Below are 18,896 nucleotides of genomic sequence, written 5' to 3' on the forward strand. Positions count from 1 at the left end.
TAGAAACAAGGGTTTGAATTTGGCACACAAAGTGCAGTTTGCTGTTCAGATCTGCTTGTTAGGATTATTTTTCTAATATATATCAAGGCCTGACCAATGCCCAAGTAAGCTGAGAACCAACAGTGGCTGTTCATTCTTGTGGGTGGAAAAAATAGTCACGAGGCACACTTCATGCTGAGAGCTATCATGAGCTAGAAGGAAAATTGTTTATACAAGGGCTCTTACAGTAGATTTGGCCACATGCCAAAGAAAGACCATTTTGGATTAGCAGAGGTGGCTCTGCCTCAGTGACGTTTTTGACATCACACACCCACCTACACTAATGCTAACTGATTCTCAGAGATCCACAAGGGGTTCTTGTGATTTCATGCTACACTGAAACCAACATGACAGTGAGCCATTCCCCGGGGATACAAGGCAGTCATCTCATCTCCATGCAGCAGAGTAGGAGAAAGCATGCTGCAGGGAAGTGACCCGCACAGGTATGAAAGAATCACTGAGAAACAGCTGCGCTTTTCCAAACCACCACATTTCCTATGGGTGTCAGCAGCAGGTAACCTGAGTCTGGCCCATCTCATTACACGAGGAGCACTGGTGTTAAGACAAAGAAGGAGAAGGAAAGGTAATTAGTTGGAAAGAGAAAACAGTATTTCAAAGGATACACTGTATTTCAGAGGATAAGGAAATGGGTATAAAAGACAGGAAGAAAAGACAAATAGAAAAGCAATTTCCAAAGAGATCTTTTTCTATTCTATTTGGATGTTCAAAGTTCACATTCGTATTCTTGAATTCCTGGAAGAGAGAGGAAAACCTGAAAGAGCATGGATTACTGGGTTCCCTGTGACCCACTGCCAAAGGTACAAACATAGAGCTCAGTGCTGTTAAGGGGAGAGGGGCCCAGGGAAAGCCATGGGTTTTTCTGGGGGGAAGAAGTATCACCAGGGCCTTAACATGGGTATCTGGGCTTTTATCAAAATGTTCCAGGTTAGAGTTTCAGTCGCATAGCAGGTAACTGAACAGTTACCCCCATAGCTTGGGGGTTGCCCCAAAACACACACATAGCTTCAGGTTTTCTATCTGAATGGAAAAGGCTGGAGAAGGCACATACTGGCGCACCGAAGGTTATGTCATTCCAGGCAGCTTCCACCGACAAGATTTATGTGGGAAGATGTTAAGTTATAATTGTCAGCCTTGGCAAAACCCTGGAGAGGGCAGCTGTGCCCATAGGATGATGCACGCCTCTCACCTGCATTCCCAGTTTTAAAATGCATCAATGTGAGTTGACATTTAAAGCAAAGAGATAGACTTAATCACTGTTATATTAAAACACCCTGTTGGAATCTGTATAGCAAGGGAATGAATTCTGATGCAAAATGCTGCCACGTAACTTCAGATTTCAAATCTGCCAGAAATTCCTCTAATCCCAGTACTGTGTAAACATCAGGAAAGCTCCCTCCCATCTTACTGCAGCAATGAAATGCTACACACTGCTGAAAAGACCAATATGTTGGGCATATTTTGGCAGCTTGCAGAAAAATATTTGTCTTGCTATTCATATAAATGTACCAGACTGAACGCAAGACAAAAGGATGTAGCAGCCAGCAGAATAACATTTCATTCTATTTTTTTGCTCAACACCTACCCATTTTCCTGCATGACGGTACAGCTACACAAACTAGACTGAGATAAAACCTCTTCACAAGTTTACAGAAGAGTGTTTTATAGCTCAGACATGCTTTGCTTAAAACTGGTATTTATAGCTTGTGGAGGCAGTGCGATTTCAGAAGGCAGCAAGTTCTTTAGTGAAAGTACACACTGTTTACAATATAGTACACTGAGCTTGAGCTTTTCTTTAAAACATTAAGAACTTTTAGAGCAAAATCCCTACAAATTCTCACATCTCCTCCCTCAAAATACTTATCTTAAAAACTGAAGATCATATTTAATCCTTAAAATTTCCACTGGCTTCAATGAGAATCTGCCTAAGCAAGAATTAACTAAAAATAAAGTCCTTAAATAAATCAGGGGCTGCAGATTTGTCTCTCAAATACAGAGTGGGTGGGGAGAAACCCAGACGGGACCTTCCAGACAGACGTGACTTTCCAGAAGAATTCTGTTTAAAAAAAAAAAGACAGTCACATGAAATTAGACTGTCAGAATAATGTACAAAGATAAACACTACAGCAATTAGAAAACAGCTAGCTAATGGAAATCTTTGTTTTCTTCTCTTGAAAAAATGCAGCCTCCTTTGCTGACTCACCGTTATTTCCTGCTCATAGGTCCAAACACCACAGGCCAGTTCAACACAGAATATTACAAGCAAGCTTCCAAAGTACTGCAGAAAACAGAATGGCCTTAGTTACTTTTGAAATTCATGTTAGTTTTGAAGAAAAAAAAAAAAAAAAAAAAAAGACTTAAAAATATTAAAGGACATCTCAAAACATCACTAATATTTCACATGACTGAGGACATGGAATCTGAAATACATTGTTTGTTAACAAAATATTAAAAGATTCATGAAGCAAACTTTCTAAAGATTTAAGTCATGTAAATTTTCTTACTGACTTAACATGAAGCATATGAAACGTTACAATGGGGAAAACAATCTTATTTCACCTCAGAAAGCCCTTCACTTTTTTCACTTTACTCACTTAACCAACGTTCCTTGGTTAATAGCCAGAAGTAGGGGAAAAATAATTAAAAGTATTGTCAAGATGTTAACACAAATAAGGGTTCTTGAAAGCTATGCTCTTAAAATTATTTGAAGTATTGGAGATCAGGCATAAATGCACAAATAGTTATTAGTATGGATTGAAATTTTTTTTTATCTACTACAAGATCTCATCTTTGATTTATTTTAAAATAGAAAAAAATGTACAAATGAAGAAGCTGTACAGGACTTGGTTAAGACTGTTAAGAAAAGCTGACATTTTTACTCTTCCTAATCACACCAAACTTCTATATAGCATCAACAAAGCCCTCCTGAACTGAAGTAGCATGGAAATTAAGAGTAACTCACGTACGATTTATTTAAAGCAAAGTTCCATTCACTCTCAACTCCAAACATTCTTCCACGTCACTGGACTGACCTTCACCTTGTTCTCAGTCTTAAAGTTAGTCTTAATGGATTTTAATTTTATTTGGAATTTGAAAACAACGAAGCTATGATTTCAAATTTCTCCCATGAGACTGACTGTTTCTATTGTTTCTGATTCACTGTTTTATTAGCTCTCTTCCTCTCCCCTATTCTTGTGCCAAAAGCAGAGACAGAGGTGCAGAGACTTTTGACAGAGTGCTCTAGAAGTTCCTGTGCCCCATGTTAGCTTCCTCATCTATTATTTTAAAGAGGTACTGAATTAGTATACGTGCACAAAGAAACACCATCAAAATATAAATCAGAATAGAAGAAATATACGATTTCTTTAGTAGGATAAATGCCAAAATGCTTCTAAGTTAGTCATTTAATTCTGGAATGCATTTAGGAAGGTATAAAAAACACAAATATGTACTAAGGGTGATGGTTTTTTTTTCCTATTAAAAGGTCAACAAACAGTTTTATTCAAAATAGAGAATAGAAATCCACAAGTGTTAGGATTTAATATTCTTCTGCAGAAGATCATTTTCATACACCCGGTCTGGAACTGTATGATTCACCTTGGCAGCTAATGAACAGTGTCTTGCCTTTACTTCTATTTGCTGATCAAACCTAACTCCCTGAATTATCTTGACAGTCACAACAGTCAAATTAAAAGTGTGCATGCAAAAATACCAACGTGAATTTTCAAGAGAATCTTGTATTCACATCCTCATCCTATAAAGGCGTGCACTACAAAGATGGTGTTGAAAGCAGAGATCCTGTTTTATCAGTCTCTGCCATGTTACACTGCAGTTTCATAGTCATTGTCACTGAATAACACATTGTGTGTCTTGACAAATCAACACTAAGCACACACAGAGCTCCAGCATAAACCTGCAAAAACCAATATATTCATTCTGCAAGGGTCCAAAAGAAAAAAAAAATGAGTTGTACTTCATAAGAACAATGATGCTTTCTGTAAAAAATAAATTCGTAAGCTTTTAGACAATCTATCCACTGTTACTGTACTGTCTGTAGTTTAAGCAAAGGTGTATTTTCTTTCCTTTTTTTTTTTTTTTTTTTTTTTTAAATGGAAATCTATTTTGCAAAGTACTCTCTTTGAAAGAAGGAAAGAATGCCACCTGCTTTAGCTCTTACTTCATTTGGAAAAGGACTTAAGGACATTACGGGTAACACTGACATTTTTTGAGAGAGAGAACTGAATGTTTAGGTGAAAAGTGAATTTGAGTTCTCATTTCTCAAAGAAAATTTCAGCGTTTTTAAACTGTGACTCAATAATGTGTCTGGGACTACCTGCTATCCCCAGATGTTATATAAAACTCACTGACCATAGTGAAAGTGATACATCTGTGTGTGTATATGTGGCATACTTGGGAAAATGCTTAATTTACATCTCCTGGTAACATGTCATTCATTCACAAACCTTAACATTTGATATTTCCTCATTTTTGTAAGCATACTGTTAAAACACTTTCTGGTAGCAGCTGGAGACAGAAGAGCCAAAACACACTACTTTCTCCAGTTATTGAATATAGCCTATTTATCCAGATTTACTCAAACCATTTCTGGTATGCTAGGAATTGAGTTCCTCTTACTCTTGCTACATCTGGACATGTCATAGCACTGTAGAACCAAGCCTTCTGTCTTGAGAAAGCCCATCTTCTGTCCATAAGAGAAAAGACAACAAATGACAAAGAATTTACAGATATGCAGGAATAGATACACTAGGAACTGAGCAACTGCAGGCAGACCAAACTCTCATACACTAGCTTCAGTTTCACTGTGCTGTTGAAGAGGAACATTATAGCTCTCTATATTTAATGGTTTGAAGAACAAGTAATTCTTACAGAATTCGTGTGGGGGGAAAAAAGCCTCTGGAGCCATTATATAAATTTATTACCCCTAACTTCCATCTTCCAAATACAGGAGTTATTCGCTTAAATGCTTATTATTTGTCCCCAGTGGAATTCCCAAGGGAGTCTCAATGTTAAATGCATCTTTCTGCATTTACACACTCCTACTTTTTGCCAAATACAAGGATTTGGTTTCAAAACAAGGTTTAATATTTCTTCCTTGCTTCTACAGGCTAAGTGGTACATTTTGTAAAGGAGACAAACTCACTGTGGAACACCATCATGCTTTAAACCCAAACCCATGCCCCCAGGTCACCAGTAATACCTTCACCAGCCCACCTTCCTCATAAACCACTCTTGGCGTCACTGCCAAGGTACCTGCTACCTTTGGTTTTCTCCCCCTCTTCCAGGACATGCCAGGAGACAGGAAGGCACAGAAAGGATTGAGCAGTTTTTTAAAGTTATTTACAAGTCACCACGAAAAAAATCTACATGCAATAATGTAAAGCCATGATCACTCCAAGAATTAGACCTCTTGCATGGCGAATTCTACAGACTTAACATTTCTCTTCTGCAGGCAGTGGGTAATGACTATCATTCTTGCCCTATTAAGACTATGCAAAACCATCAAAAAATAGAGGTGGCTCCTTCATCCTGTTACAAATCTGGCTGAATTGGTTTCACTGAAGGACTTCCACAAGTAAGGCTGTGGAAAAGACTAAAATTTTGTTGTTTTGAGAAAAGATGGATGACTGAAATGCCAGTAGAAAACACCCTTGAGAGTAGTGAATCAAAGTAAAAATATTTCCCAATTTAAAAAAGAAATAAAGAATACCAGAGACACTGCTTCTCTCTAAGCCAGGGACATGCATGTGGCCAAGATCCTAAACTTCAGTATCCCCACAGTGTCAAATGGATGTTGTCAATTAGCAGGAGCTGGTTTCCCTGTAACTCCCTCGTTTAACTTGCTCACTGACACTGGCCCAGGGGAGGAAGAAAGGAACAAAGCAGCTCGGTAAAGCAGTAGTTTTCCAGCAGAGGCATCTCTCCTAATACCCAGAGCCTTGCACAAGCACCTGGAATCCTCTAGCAACAGATGGGTATGTGTATGCAGCTCAGTCCCCAGAATAGAGAGCTGCTGCGCTAATGGCCTGTGGAGGTTTGAACAACTGTACTTTTCCAGCACATCACTCATGAGACAGGCACAAAGGAACTCGAGCTATGGAGTTCAGAATAATCCTTTTCCTCTTCCTTTCTTATGCAAAACAGTAAACAGAAAGTAAGTGGGAATAAAAACAAAGTAATTTCTGTGAAAACTACCTTCAAAGGGATGGGGAAATGACGGGGGGATGAAGGGCCAAGAAAGACATTAAGCATATTCCCTAAACTGTGATGAGACACTGTTCTCCTGGAACACTCTTCATGTGATGCAGGCGTAAAAGTGACCACAGTTTACATGCTCATCCTGCCCTGAATCCGCTGATGCAGAAAAGACACATCAATAGCAAGGAAAGCTATCACAGTGAACACTCACAGTAAGTGCAAAGACACTGCAAGATCACACTCAGCTACTACAAGTTATAACACCCCTTCTTGTTAAAGAATTGGACAGCCATAAATTCACTGCTCCAGCAAATTCCCATATAATAATACAAAGGCACAGGAAGATAACAGAATGAAAATCCAATGATGCTAAAAATTCAACCACAGAAAAGAAGTAATTCTCAAATGATCAAGAATTAAAAAAAAAATAAAAATAAAAATGGGGACTGGCACTGAAATTGTAGGTTTTATTCTTACTCAGATAATTATTCAGATACCTACTTGCATAAATGCTATCAACCTGTTAAATCACCACAAAGGTACATGCTATTTGCAGATACGCATTAAAAACATCAAACTAATTCAAAACTATTTTTAGAAAGATCTGTGTGGATTGTCTAAATGGATCACAGGTTTTAATCTGAATAAAATTCCTGCACGCAGCAGTGGCATCACAGAAGAGGGTACAAGCTCCACATGTCAGTGCTCCATATGTGGAGCATATACATGCTGGCATATGCCCAAAATGTCTTCTTCCCTCTCTGTGTAAGGCTTAAAAAAAGGAACTATAAAATTAATTTATCCTAATTAAATTATGACAGGCTTTTGGCTATTCTATTTCCTCTACCAAACTAAGCAAAAGACTACCACCACAGAACACATCACAGGAACACATTTCTTTCTCAATGGTTTCCATCATTTAGATACATATAAAATTGCAATAGTAAGTGCAAAATCATTATGAAGTGGAAAATCATTATGACAAAAATCAAAGATATTTTGCATTAGTTTAAAAAGTTGTTGGGTTTTTTTTGTTTGTTTGTTTGTTTTTCCCCTAACAATTCATGTTCTGTTCTGAGTGTAGTGAATGGCACCATATGAAGTATCTCCCTCACAGAATCTTTTTTATGGCTTTCTGTACTGCAAAGCATAGATTTTTTGGATGCAATTGTGGGTAACTACAGGGAAGAATATAAAGTATGAAGCACGTTTCATGCAGAGATGTAATTCAAGACTCACTGCAGTTATACAGATTATTTTTTTCTATCTTGAATATGCCACATGATGCTTGCAATTAATCACTGAATAATATTGCAACTTGTCTATGCTTTTGGGCAACAGGTGAAAAGAACTTGTGAAAACTAACCTATTTCGGCTACTAACATGGCAACAGGACCATCAAAAAATGACTCCAGATTTCAGAAAACAGTACATTGTGGGAATTTACAAAAATTTTCCTCCTCCTCCTCCCACTCCAGTCCCCCTATTGTAAATGCTCTTCTCCAAAGTATCTCCAAGACTATGGATTTTTTCAGAGATATTTCACAGTGGAAGAAACCAATTCTAGATACAATTAGCAAAGGAAAAAGAAAACTAGAGTTAAAAATGTAGTCAGCTTCAGCAGTCTTCACTGCAACAGCCAGGGCAACGTGAATATTCCATATTCTATTACCTACCATCATAATAATCCTGCTGGCACAGATGCAAAAACTCCAAGACAGTCCTCCACAGATGCCCTTTCAAACTCTAGTGTAAGCTTTATGCCAGAAATTAAGCTAAGAGCAGAAGCCCTAACAGAAATCTGATGACCTAGGATATTTATTGACCTACAAATCACTATTAGCCTCTTGTGACAAGCAGCCAAGGCAGTAAGAGTAGCTATACTACAAAGCTATTTATAGCTCATGTTCCTGAAGTATTAGCACACGGCTTTTTTTTGCTGCTACAGCTGGGTTTGGCAATTTTTTTTGCCAATGACTTATTGAATTCAACTCAGCATTGAACTACTATAACCTGTAAAATTAGGGGGCTGTTATGTCAAGCACTGGGAGAATCAAAGACCGAAAAAAATCCCCACTCACTCTTTTAGATCCTGCTCATGGTATTCCCATGTTGTTTGCAGCCTGGAAGTATGATTTGGAAGCAAGAGTCTAGGCAGCTCATGAAAACACAACAGAGACATGGCTCTGCAGCCACCAAATTTCATCAGAAAGGCATAAGAATGGCTTAATTGACCTTTTTCTTTCCTCACACGTTTTGGTTTCCGTATTACGTGACACTCCTTTTACTGGGTCTAGACCCTATTCAGTCTGTTCTTACAGAAGCCTGGTTAGATACTACTGCTCTGGAAAACCTGAGGACACTTCACAGTCTAAGTTCTTCTCTAGACAATGAGTATATCCCATCACACAACATACTAAAAGTATTGGCTTCTTCTGAATTTCCGAACAGTGAGAAAGCAAGAGAGCATTCTGTATATGAAAGCAATGGCAAAAGCAAACAACGGCTGGAGTCAGAAAATGCAATATGGTGAAGAAAAAATGAAAGCGTGGGGGATGTTCCAGCTGCTGGCAAATCTGGTCTACAAGACTCTAAATATCATTCAATTTTTGAAGAATCAGTTACACTTGTTAATGAATCATCACTCACGTGCTTTGCATTTCATTTAATAAACATCTATTTTCAAGCTTTAGCTCTCTCCTCCCAAGCGTTTTTCTTTTCTCCCAGAAGATAACACGCTTTTTCCAGACTCAGGAAAAACCACAACTCTCACGTCAGAGCAAACAAAAAGTAACTGCTCAGCAAGTCCAGCCTCCTCAGCCTTGCTGTCTGATGCTCTCACCTTCTTGGGCAACGTGGTCCAAATGGCAAGAGAGGCCAGAAAGATATGACAGAGAAGGGCAGGGGCTGAGGGAGATTCCAAGGGCAAGCAGCTGCAGAACAGAGCCTTACGGGAACCTCTGAACGACTGCAGTACATGGTATGTAAAACAGATGCCAAAAGATTTTAAGAGGGTTATGTAGAGCACTTCCCAATGGCCAACAGCCTGAGAGCATCAGCCTTATTCTTCGGAGACACAAGCCATCCAGACATCTGTCTGCACCCTACAAAACGTCAGATGGCCACTGCCACAGAGCCTGATTACCAACAGGAACCAGACTCTTTCAGTGAAAAAAAATAATAAAAAGTCCTTCCTCCCTCAGCAAGTTACAAGCTATGGTTTCCTCTAATTTTGTCAGTTTAACAGCTAAATGAGGCTATTTTAATGATTGATCCAGCTATACTTTTTAGAAAGGGAGCAAGCACTCATTAAAGAGTCTGACAAGCTGCACAGCTAACTGAAATCCTGTTTTTCCACTCCTGCAGTGCAAACTTTCCTTGCCTCCCCCCCCCTTCCCTTTCCCCAGCTCCTTCAGCCCTGCCCTGAAGGGATTAACAGTTCATTTGTCATCCTGATCTAAAATTTGGTTTACTGGCTTGACAATGCAAGAATTTGTGAGGGATGCAGTCACGAGTCAACAAGGAAATGGGCTGAAACCACCAGCTTACAACACCAGCTACTGAATGCCATCCAGTCCTTCAAAATAAATACATTCCACAGCAAATTGATCAAATGTTTTGTATTTCAGTTTCCCAGATCACCCAATTTAATCATTCTGTACAAATGGTCTTGACGTCTGAGAGCTTTGTGAAATCCAAGGCTTATATAAATAATGATCACTTTTCCCAAAAACCTTTATAACTATTTTTCTGAATAAAATAAATGGCTTTTGTTATGTATGGAAATGAACATTTTAGATTTTGAAGGTATGTGTCCAAATTCTCTTGATTGGCCTGTTTGCCTTTTTAAAAAATAGACAATTTTACTTATGAACTGTAAAAACTTGGTTCACAGCCTCCATTCCTCTATGAGATAGAAATGATATGTTTTAAATATTATACTTTAACACTTAATCTTGTTTATGTAAGAAAACAGGTATTACTTTGGAAATAAGCAAATGTGCACTTCAGACAATTATTAGGATTTATTTGCCCCAGGCTCAATTACCTCAAGTCAACGAACTCCAAGGAATAAGGGTCACTGCAAGGTCAGGGTAAAGTACTAAACAGGACTTTGGTAAAGATAGACGTTAGGCCATAATTTCCTCAGGGCTTAGAATATTCCTTTCCCCCTTCTTCTCCCCATATTTCATAGGATTTATATGAAAAACTAAAGTTTCCTGTTCTGTACAGATTTTTCAAAATGCAGCCCCCTTAATCACTTCCCCTCCCCCCCTTCATTTTCTATCAAGGCAATTAAACACTTAAAAAATGCTTTTTTGTTCAAAAAAATCCTTTCTCCTTGTAAAATAGGCCATGTCAGTGCTGACACACACAGTAAGTCTGCTTCAGCATGCCCCAAAACACTTCTAACATTCACCATTGTGAGTGAAAAGTGCTCTTCTCAGGTACAAAATCCATACCGCACGTAGCAGTGCCTCTGCGGTTAATTAGTCAGGACAGTAAGATTAGGCAGGAAAGAGATAAATTTATATGACAGGATGTGCAATCCATTTTCACTTTGTGACAAAAAAGGTAGGCCACTAGTGAGACTGGGCTGCATTTTAGACAATACACGGAGGTTTGACTGGGCTTTGTGGATCTCCTTAATCACTTACTCCCCTCCTTTCTGGAACTCTTTTGTTCCCTGTTCCTTTCACTGGAGGACAAGAAGCTGGGCAAACAAGCTATCGGCTTGGAGCTGGGAAGGACAGAAGGAAAAAAATGCCCTACAGCAACAAGAAAACATATCATCTGAGCAGGTCTCCATCTTCTCTCTTCTGTGAAGATGCACCCTTCATTCTCATCCCAGTATCGCTCCCCACTTTCTTGCCTCAGCACCCCAATCCCTTGTATCTACTGTCATATCAGACCCTGTTCTTTCAATAGCTTCCTAGTACCCACTTCCATCATCCCACTTCAATTACTACTATCTTTCCTCCTCCATTCATCAGAGAGCATTTCAGTCCTCTTTACTTCCCTGGACATCAATGACTTTCAGGAAGTTGTAAGAAGAAAATAATATTAACAGCATAAGTAGGAATGGGGGAAAATGGGAACAAGGAAAATAAAAGGAACAAAGTTCACATGAAAACTTTTAATTTTGAGGCCAGACCCAGCAACACATTGTAAAACCAATACTCAGGACATACATCCCAAAAAGAAGGCAAAATGCTCAACCCTCATCAGGTTAACCTAAAGTACGGCATGTAGAGCAAAATGTGACACAGAAGTTCAGGCAGCATGTTTCAAACTGAAAACATAGCGGGACCACAAAATGACTACTTTCAACAGATATGTACCTTTCAACTTAGCACTATGCCTTTTTCCAAAAGGATGAGCAAGAGGCTCTTCACTGTTGCAGAAGTACATGAAAAACCCATTTTAACTGACAGCATCATCATCATGGTGTCGAACCTTGCATAAGCCTGAAAGGCCTTGGAGTTGTTGGTCAGTTTTTATTCTGAAGCTACCAGGTAATTGCATCAAACTGTACTGTGCTGGCTGTGCCCCTGTATTAGAAGGCAGCTGCTAAGTAGAGGGGTGATCATCAGCCTGAGCCCAGCAAACATTTGGATCAAAGCCAAGCATTCACCAGAAGACCAGGACACTCCCACCAGCTCAATTCCTGACATGCTCCTCCACCCTAACACTTCTCCTTCCTTGCTGTTCAAACGCACATCAGCTCATTTGTTGTTTGTCCAACAGACAGCAATCTGCATCTCTAAATGCCTCCCAAGAACCCATAAAGCTAGGCAACTTGTATCTCTTCTCTTTAAGCTCCTTCGTTTAGCTAAGAAAATTACATATGGTTTCAAAGCACTTGCCTTGGAAAAAGTCTTGGAAATACATACACAGCAACGTACGTTTGTGTTGAGAAGACAGGGTCACCACAGCACGCTTCATGCCTAGGCAGTCAGAGAGGGAGGCTGGCACCAGACACTAAGACCACCGTAGTCTACTCCCTGTGCTCTGAGACCCACACAACACACCCTCTCCAGAAAAGCCAAGCTTTATTCTGTGGCACCACCAACGCTGTTCTCAAAATCTAACCATTTATTTGTACCTTTAAAATCCCGTTCTGAACAGGAAAGAAGCTTACCCTCTATCCAGTCTCAAGACAAAAAGATGGTTATACATTATAAGACATCGCATGCAGCTCAGCTTCAGACTGAAAATTAGAAATATGTAAAACAAAACAACAACAAAAAAAAAAAGAAGTCCTGTATTTATTTTCTTCAGAAAATTGCTCATATCTGAATTTACTGGGAGATAATTAACATTGGTAAACTTTACGCGTATTTTATCTTAGAAATGGAATGTCAAACAAGCAGCTTTTAGATATGCAAGCCACGTGTCCAGCCTCTTACTTACTGACCATCTGAACTTGGGTTTTAGCACAGTACTGGCTTCTCATCTAATCTGTACTACAGTATTATCAACTGACTTAAATCCATCTTTCTTAAATGACTTAAATTATCTTTCACAAAGGCAGGCTAACCTGTCTTATGAATATGTTTTCCTCCCAGTCACACCATCTTTATATGAAGAGATGCTGATGAAAGAGGCACAAAATGCAAAAAATAAGAACTCTAGTCTGTCTAATTCTAAACTGCATGGGATAAACTTCATGGGATGGGGTAAGTACGTTTGTCAGATATTTCTTCCCTTTCGATGCTTAGTAGTTTAATAATCATAGAATCATTAAGGTTGGGGAAGACCTCCAAGATCATCTGGTCCAAATGATGAGATACTTCTGGTAAGTAAATAATTTTGATGCTTTATCTGGTTGTGTTTCAACTTGTTTAGTAGACAATTCAGCCTGTCAAGTTCCAATCTGCAACCCAGTTCTGCCACAACTGAATTAACAGTTTGACCACACACCAACAGGGGTCTAAGAATATTTAGCTCTCAACAATATTTATTTCTCTGACAATTTTATGATGAAAATCAGTACGAAAACTTGCCCTATTGACCAAATATTCCTAACAGTTTTTCCTTTTGAGAAAGCACAGCCAGATACGTTTGAATGCTATAATTACAGAAAAGTCATAGCAATAAATGCCAGAATTTGCAATACAACTCCAGCCAGGAAAATATTTTCCAGTGGGATTTTCATGAAGAGGTTTTTGTCAAGCAACAGAGTTTCCTCTTGCTGTTTAAATGAAACAAAAACTTCATAAAATTTACACACCCTTAAGGTTACTATTCTCAGAGAATATGTGCACAACTTGGTTTTGTTGTTTTCATTGCTTTTTCAATGAAGTTAGGCTATGTACATAGCAGAGCTTAAAAACAATCCAAAACATGTACAGCTTCAGAAGACAAAAGGTAAAAGAATAGTTCTTTTTTTTTCTCTCCTTCTTTTTTTTCTTTTTTTTTTTTTTTTAAGTTAAATAATTTTTGGAAAAACCATAACAAGAACCACAAAACCTGGACTCCAGCTTGTCATCCTTGGACTGTTTACAAAGTCAATACACTGACATGAAGAGGTCCAGATCTTCCATTTCAGGCTGGCATCACAGCCCAATTCTCTAAATAAAAAATAAGCCTGGGTCTCCATCTCATTCCCAAACTTCCAGCCATGAGTAACCCATTTTTCCTCAACTCCTCACTACAAAGTGCTACTGCACATTTTGCTAACACTCTCACCGACTAGCCTGCCACTGAATCAGCAACAAACCAACCCCTTAATAGACAAAAATATTGGGTGTATCTATATTGCATGGCTGGAACAATGAGAATAAAGCTGCCCTCCTGGGCCAAGCTGAGCAAAGGAAGATTCACTGAATTACAATTACAGTTCAGTTAACACACTGGTGACAACAGGAATCTAAGTCAGAAGTGTTTCTGGTTTTGTAAAGTATTCCTATCAGTAAACTAGAAAACTCTTGAGGAAAGTTTACTATAAATGTTAACAGGAAAGAAGAAAATAAGGCTCCAGTATGCAACAAAAGTTTCTCTATAGAAGAGGTTATTTTTGTGGTTAATATTAAAAAACATCTACCTCTGACGCTTTGGTTCGATCATTTTTAAACATACAGATGGAACCACTGGAATTATTTAACTTAGTATAATTTTGCACTGTGCTAGATGCACTGAATTTTCCTGATAAACAGCAACAGCTTTCTCTTTAGAAGAAAGTTACTGTAAACTTAAAACTTACTTGGGCAATATGGTCTTATATTAGAAATGGTATCCTTTCTAAAAGCAATTTTCTAGATACAAAAGGTAAGGAATTTCTTCTGTGCCTCTGAAAAACCCTCTCAATGCAGATTTTTAGAAAACACAGTAGAAGAATTTCATTTGACTTAAAGCATGAGACTCATTTTTAAGTGAATCAAACTAGAAGAAAATGGAAGTACTGAGGAATTCATGTTATGCTTGTATATTGGTAGGCATCGCAACCATATAAACTTAGTAAATAGAACACTTACAGAACAAAAGCACACTAACATCCAGATGTGCTTTTTTTTTTTTTTTTAATCTCTTAAATGTTTAGAACAGAATCAAGTTGAATTCTAACTAAACTTGTTGCTATTGTTCACCTTACATTAAAAACAGAAGGAGTGCTTGGCTAGAATTCTCACGGAAGTCATTCCAAGCATGTTGCAATCTTGAGAAATCACAGTCTCAGAAGATAATCTGTTCCCCCTTTGCATGTATTTCAGGAACCTGTCAGGTAGTCTCCCCTGAAATAGGACACACATCACAAGTGGTAGAACAGGCCTACAAGTGAACAATGTGCTTTTAGTGAAGTCTTTGGAGTACATATCTGATATACAATGGAAATGGCATCTGGAAAGAGGCCAGACCATTTATGAGATGTGACCCTAGCTGCAGCAGAACACAAAGCAAAAGCCACAAGTCAAAGCCTCACGCAACATGCAACACAACATCCCCCTGGCAGCCTCTCCCTATGGTTAACTCTATAGCTGTAGTTAACTTTATTTAAATCCCAAGGGCTATGAAATACATAAGCTGTATGTTATAGTTCTAAATCAAGATGACCAGATGTTCCTAAGATCACATCTATTTTCTTTTTATAAATCCTCACACAAGCACACACACACAAAAAAGTATTTTTGTTTGTTTGTGGTGTGGGTTTTTTTTTGTTTGGTTGGTTTTAGTTTGTTAAAGTTTGTTCTACAATACTAGTAGAGTAAGCTGCAGATATCTGGAGTATGAAATACTATGATGGAATAAAACAGTCATTTATCATATGAACAATAATCAAACCTACCCATCTTAGAGGATTTGTCCTAATACTTGAACTGTCAATGCTGCAAAATGCAGCGAGACAACCTCACAATAATTTTGAAGAGATCTTCAGCACCTGAAATATTCATTTCTAAGTTAGGATGTTGGTCATTTGCAGAACAAAAAAAAAAAAAGACATTACAGACACTCACAGTATACACCCTGGGTTATTTATACCACTAGCCCTCAGGGCTATATATTCCTAAAACAATTAAAGTTAAATGTTTGTAGTTTAAAATTGCTGGTTCTACAAACAATCCAGAGCATACACCTCAGAATACTGAGGTGTTCTACTTTCTTACTATAAGGCAGAATAAACATTAATTCAATTTATATTTATGCCTCACATGAAGCTGGAAAAGTTTCAAACATTTAATTGCAAGATAAAATTTGGAAACTAGATACAGTATTCTGTTGAATGAAAAATATGTAACAGACTGATATATACATTTTACAGTCCTTATGCTTTATTAGATTTTTACAAGAATCCAATTCAATTAACCACATTAGCACTAGCAATTAGTATGCTGTCAGGAACATCATGATTTGGATCCAGGTATCTTTGCTTGCTGTCATTATGGCTGCTGTGGACTTCAAAAAGAAGATTAAAACCATGATCGAAGAGGTTGTTAATGTTTTACATGAAGATTCTTTTGTTTTAGGTCATCTGGTTTTACAAAAGCTCATTTTGTAGATCCGTCACTTTTCTGATTAGTCTGATGAATGAAGCATTGACTTTTGTCTGCATACTTGTGCAGTGTAACAAGATTGTATTAGCAATTAATCAAAAACAACAACATACTTAAGATAGCTTAGTTTTGCTTATCAGCTTCACTAGCAAGAACAAATTCTAAGGCTCCTGAGAATGAAATAGTGCAAGGTAAATGACAGAAATGTCTTGTTTTGATATAGTGTGATTTGACTGCCTAAACACACTTCGAATAATTTATTTCCAGATGGCTGTAAAAGCCATAACTGACTTCTTTCCACAGGCAGCTTAAATAAACTGAAGGCAAACATCAGTTTTAACTTCTTTCTTATTGTTCCTTTGTAATTAGTTATGATTTTTTGAAAGTTTTATAGCAAAAACATTTTTTTCATATGCTAAATAACATTGGCCTATGTAGTTGCTTTTGCCTTTTAATTAATTTTAATTCCCATTAAAAGTTATCACCACCATAAAACACACAATGAAAATAATCTTACAACCTTACCAGAAGAAATAAGAGCTTAATGAAGTTTACCATCTTTTAGTACTTTCATTATCTATATAAAACAAAAATATATGAATGGCCCTATACAAAATATGTAAGATTACTTGATAATTACATAGTATGAAATTACATAAAATTGTTAGTTTTATGCAAGTGCTTATAACTAAGTAACGTGTCAGAGAACTTGTTCTCACTGATTTGCAGGATCTAGAAATATAATATGCATGACTATTGCATTAGAAATCTTTCATAATTAAATGATAATTTTTCCTAATTATATAACTTTGAAACAATAATCTTAATATTGTACTAGATGCTTAATATCCAAAAGGAGAAGCAGTGTTTGCCATCTTGCAATTAAGGGACACTTGTGATACATACCTCCTGTTTGAAATCTCAAATAAAGCTTACCCCAATTTTCTCAAAGGAAAAAAAAAAAAAAAAAATAATGCAAAACCCCAGTACAGTTTCCTGATTGTTTCCTGAGTATTTCCAATTGGATAAAAGCAATGGTTGCATAAATCTCAGACAACTTCTCACTTTGTTTTTTTGGGGGTCATTTTGTATAATATTTTTGAGGTACAGGCATCGTGTACTTTCGCCTTAAACCATTAGAAAAGTACAACTGTACACATTTTGGAAGAACCCAACATACAATTCAGTAGAAAAAAAACAACAGCAAGAAGCCAATTCTACATTTACAAGACTCCAAGATATCCTCAAGAGCTGAAGGACTTTACCAGTCCACATTCTCCCATAAAAAAACATTAGCCAAATCTAATATACCTCTCTCACGTCCATTGCTTACATGTACACACTACTTGGAATTCCACTAATCCTTGCACTAAAAGACAAAGACCAGCTCTGCAAAGAGAGCTCTACCACTTAGATTTCTTAGAGGCATGCAGGTACACGACATCCTTGATTTCAGCGTTGCCAAAGGTCTAAATATTTGTTGTTAATATTTTTAAAATCTAAATATTTGAAATTTGTTCAAGGGTTTCTTGAACAAGGGTTGCCTATCCTCAAACTCCGTGACTTCTAGATGAATTAAAAGGCATTTAACTCCTTTTACAGTCAAAGCCTGTAGCTAAATTTTATATAAAGCCTTGCGCAGGAGTGGCTACTGGTTTTCAGCTGCTCTTGGCTCAGTTACGTAGCCTCCAAAGGAAAAAAGCTGACTACTTAAAATTTATGTTTAAACTCACTTACAACTAAATGCAAGTGCAAAACTCCACATCCATGTAAAATAATGTAAAGTTTCTGAATGCGTTCTCAAACAAATTTCATCAGCTAGAAATGCTGTTACTTTGCTTTATTCCTACAATCAGTTATAAGTCTGGGTTATCCAGACTGGGTTATCCAGCTATTGAACACTCACGAATCAGAAGGGTAGCACAAGGGTTTATTTCAGACCACTCCAACTCATGTTCCTGTAATTATTAGTACTTAAGAGTTTGAGTTATTTTTCTCTTCAGGAACTCCTTTACTAAATGAAGTAGATTTTTAAAAATGAAACACTGTTTGTCTTTCGGTCATAGCATAATGCAGTCTAAGCAGTAATTTTTTTCCTACTGTGTGCTTAGCAATTACAATTCCTCACTGATACCATAACTCAACATGGTAATAAAAAATAATCAGTATTTATCTAGCGCCAGAGGATTAAAACTTTTCTTACATTGTTGAAGTGAAGCATAAGTTAGCTGTTGTTAGAGGTTATGAAACGTACCCAGACAAGGAGCAACAGATTTCTTTTCACTGTTCCACAGTAGCCCAACATTCCAACTAGGATAAGGAAACAGCAGACTGCAATCATGACTGGATGGACCACAGGAAAGTAAGTCAAAATGACAGCCTCTTCCACCCTGAAACCAATCAGAACCACAATCAAAATAACATAATCACACAAAAATTATAAAGTGGAAAAACATAATATAGGCACTAAAACAAAAAGGGTAGATTAGCAGATGTGTTATTTCCAGTACCTTACGAGTTTCAGAGAAATCTCTTCAATGTGTTTTTAGTCAAATGCTGTAATCAGGTACCAGGAGGTAAGGAAAGCGAAGTCTGAAACCTCTTTGGGACAAAGGCAAAGTGCCTGTCCTACAC

The 18,896-nt window shown here is 37.6% G+C and overlaps 1 protein-coding gene across 3 annotated transcripts in view; it reads right to left on the reverse strand.

Annotated features, from left to right (window-relative positions):
• The window catches only part of TSPAN12 (tetraspanin 12), a 46,895-nt gene that overhangs the window by 13,786 nt on the left and 14,213 nt on the right, over positions 1–18,896 (reverse strand). For 2 of the 3 annotated variants that reach the window (XM_084531811.1, XM_084531812.1), the window contains exons 3-4: positions 18,517–18,652; positions 2,261–2,335 (exon numbers count right to left, since the gene is read on the reverse strand). In XM_084531811.1, coding sequence (XP_084387937.1) covers positions 2,261–2,335; positions 18,517–18,652 — 211 coding nt within the window. The remainder of the gene's footprint in view (positions 1–2,260; positions 2,336–18,516; positions 18,653–18,896) is intronic. The other variant, XM_084531813.1, reaches the window with a different exon arrangement.

The sequence above is a fragment of the Aythya ferina genome (genome assembly GCF_964211825.1).
Source record: "Aythya ferina genome assembly, chromosome: 1".
NCBI classification, from domain to species: domain Eukaryota; kingdom Metazoa; phylum Chordata; class Aves; order Anseriformes; family Anatidae; genus Aythya; species Aythya ferina.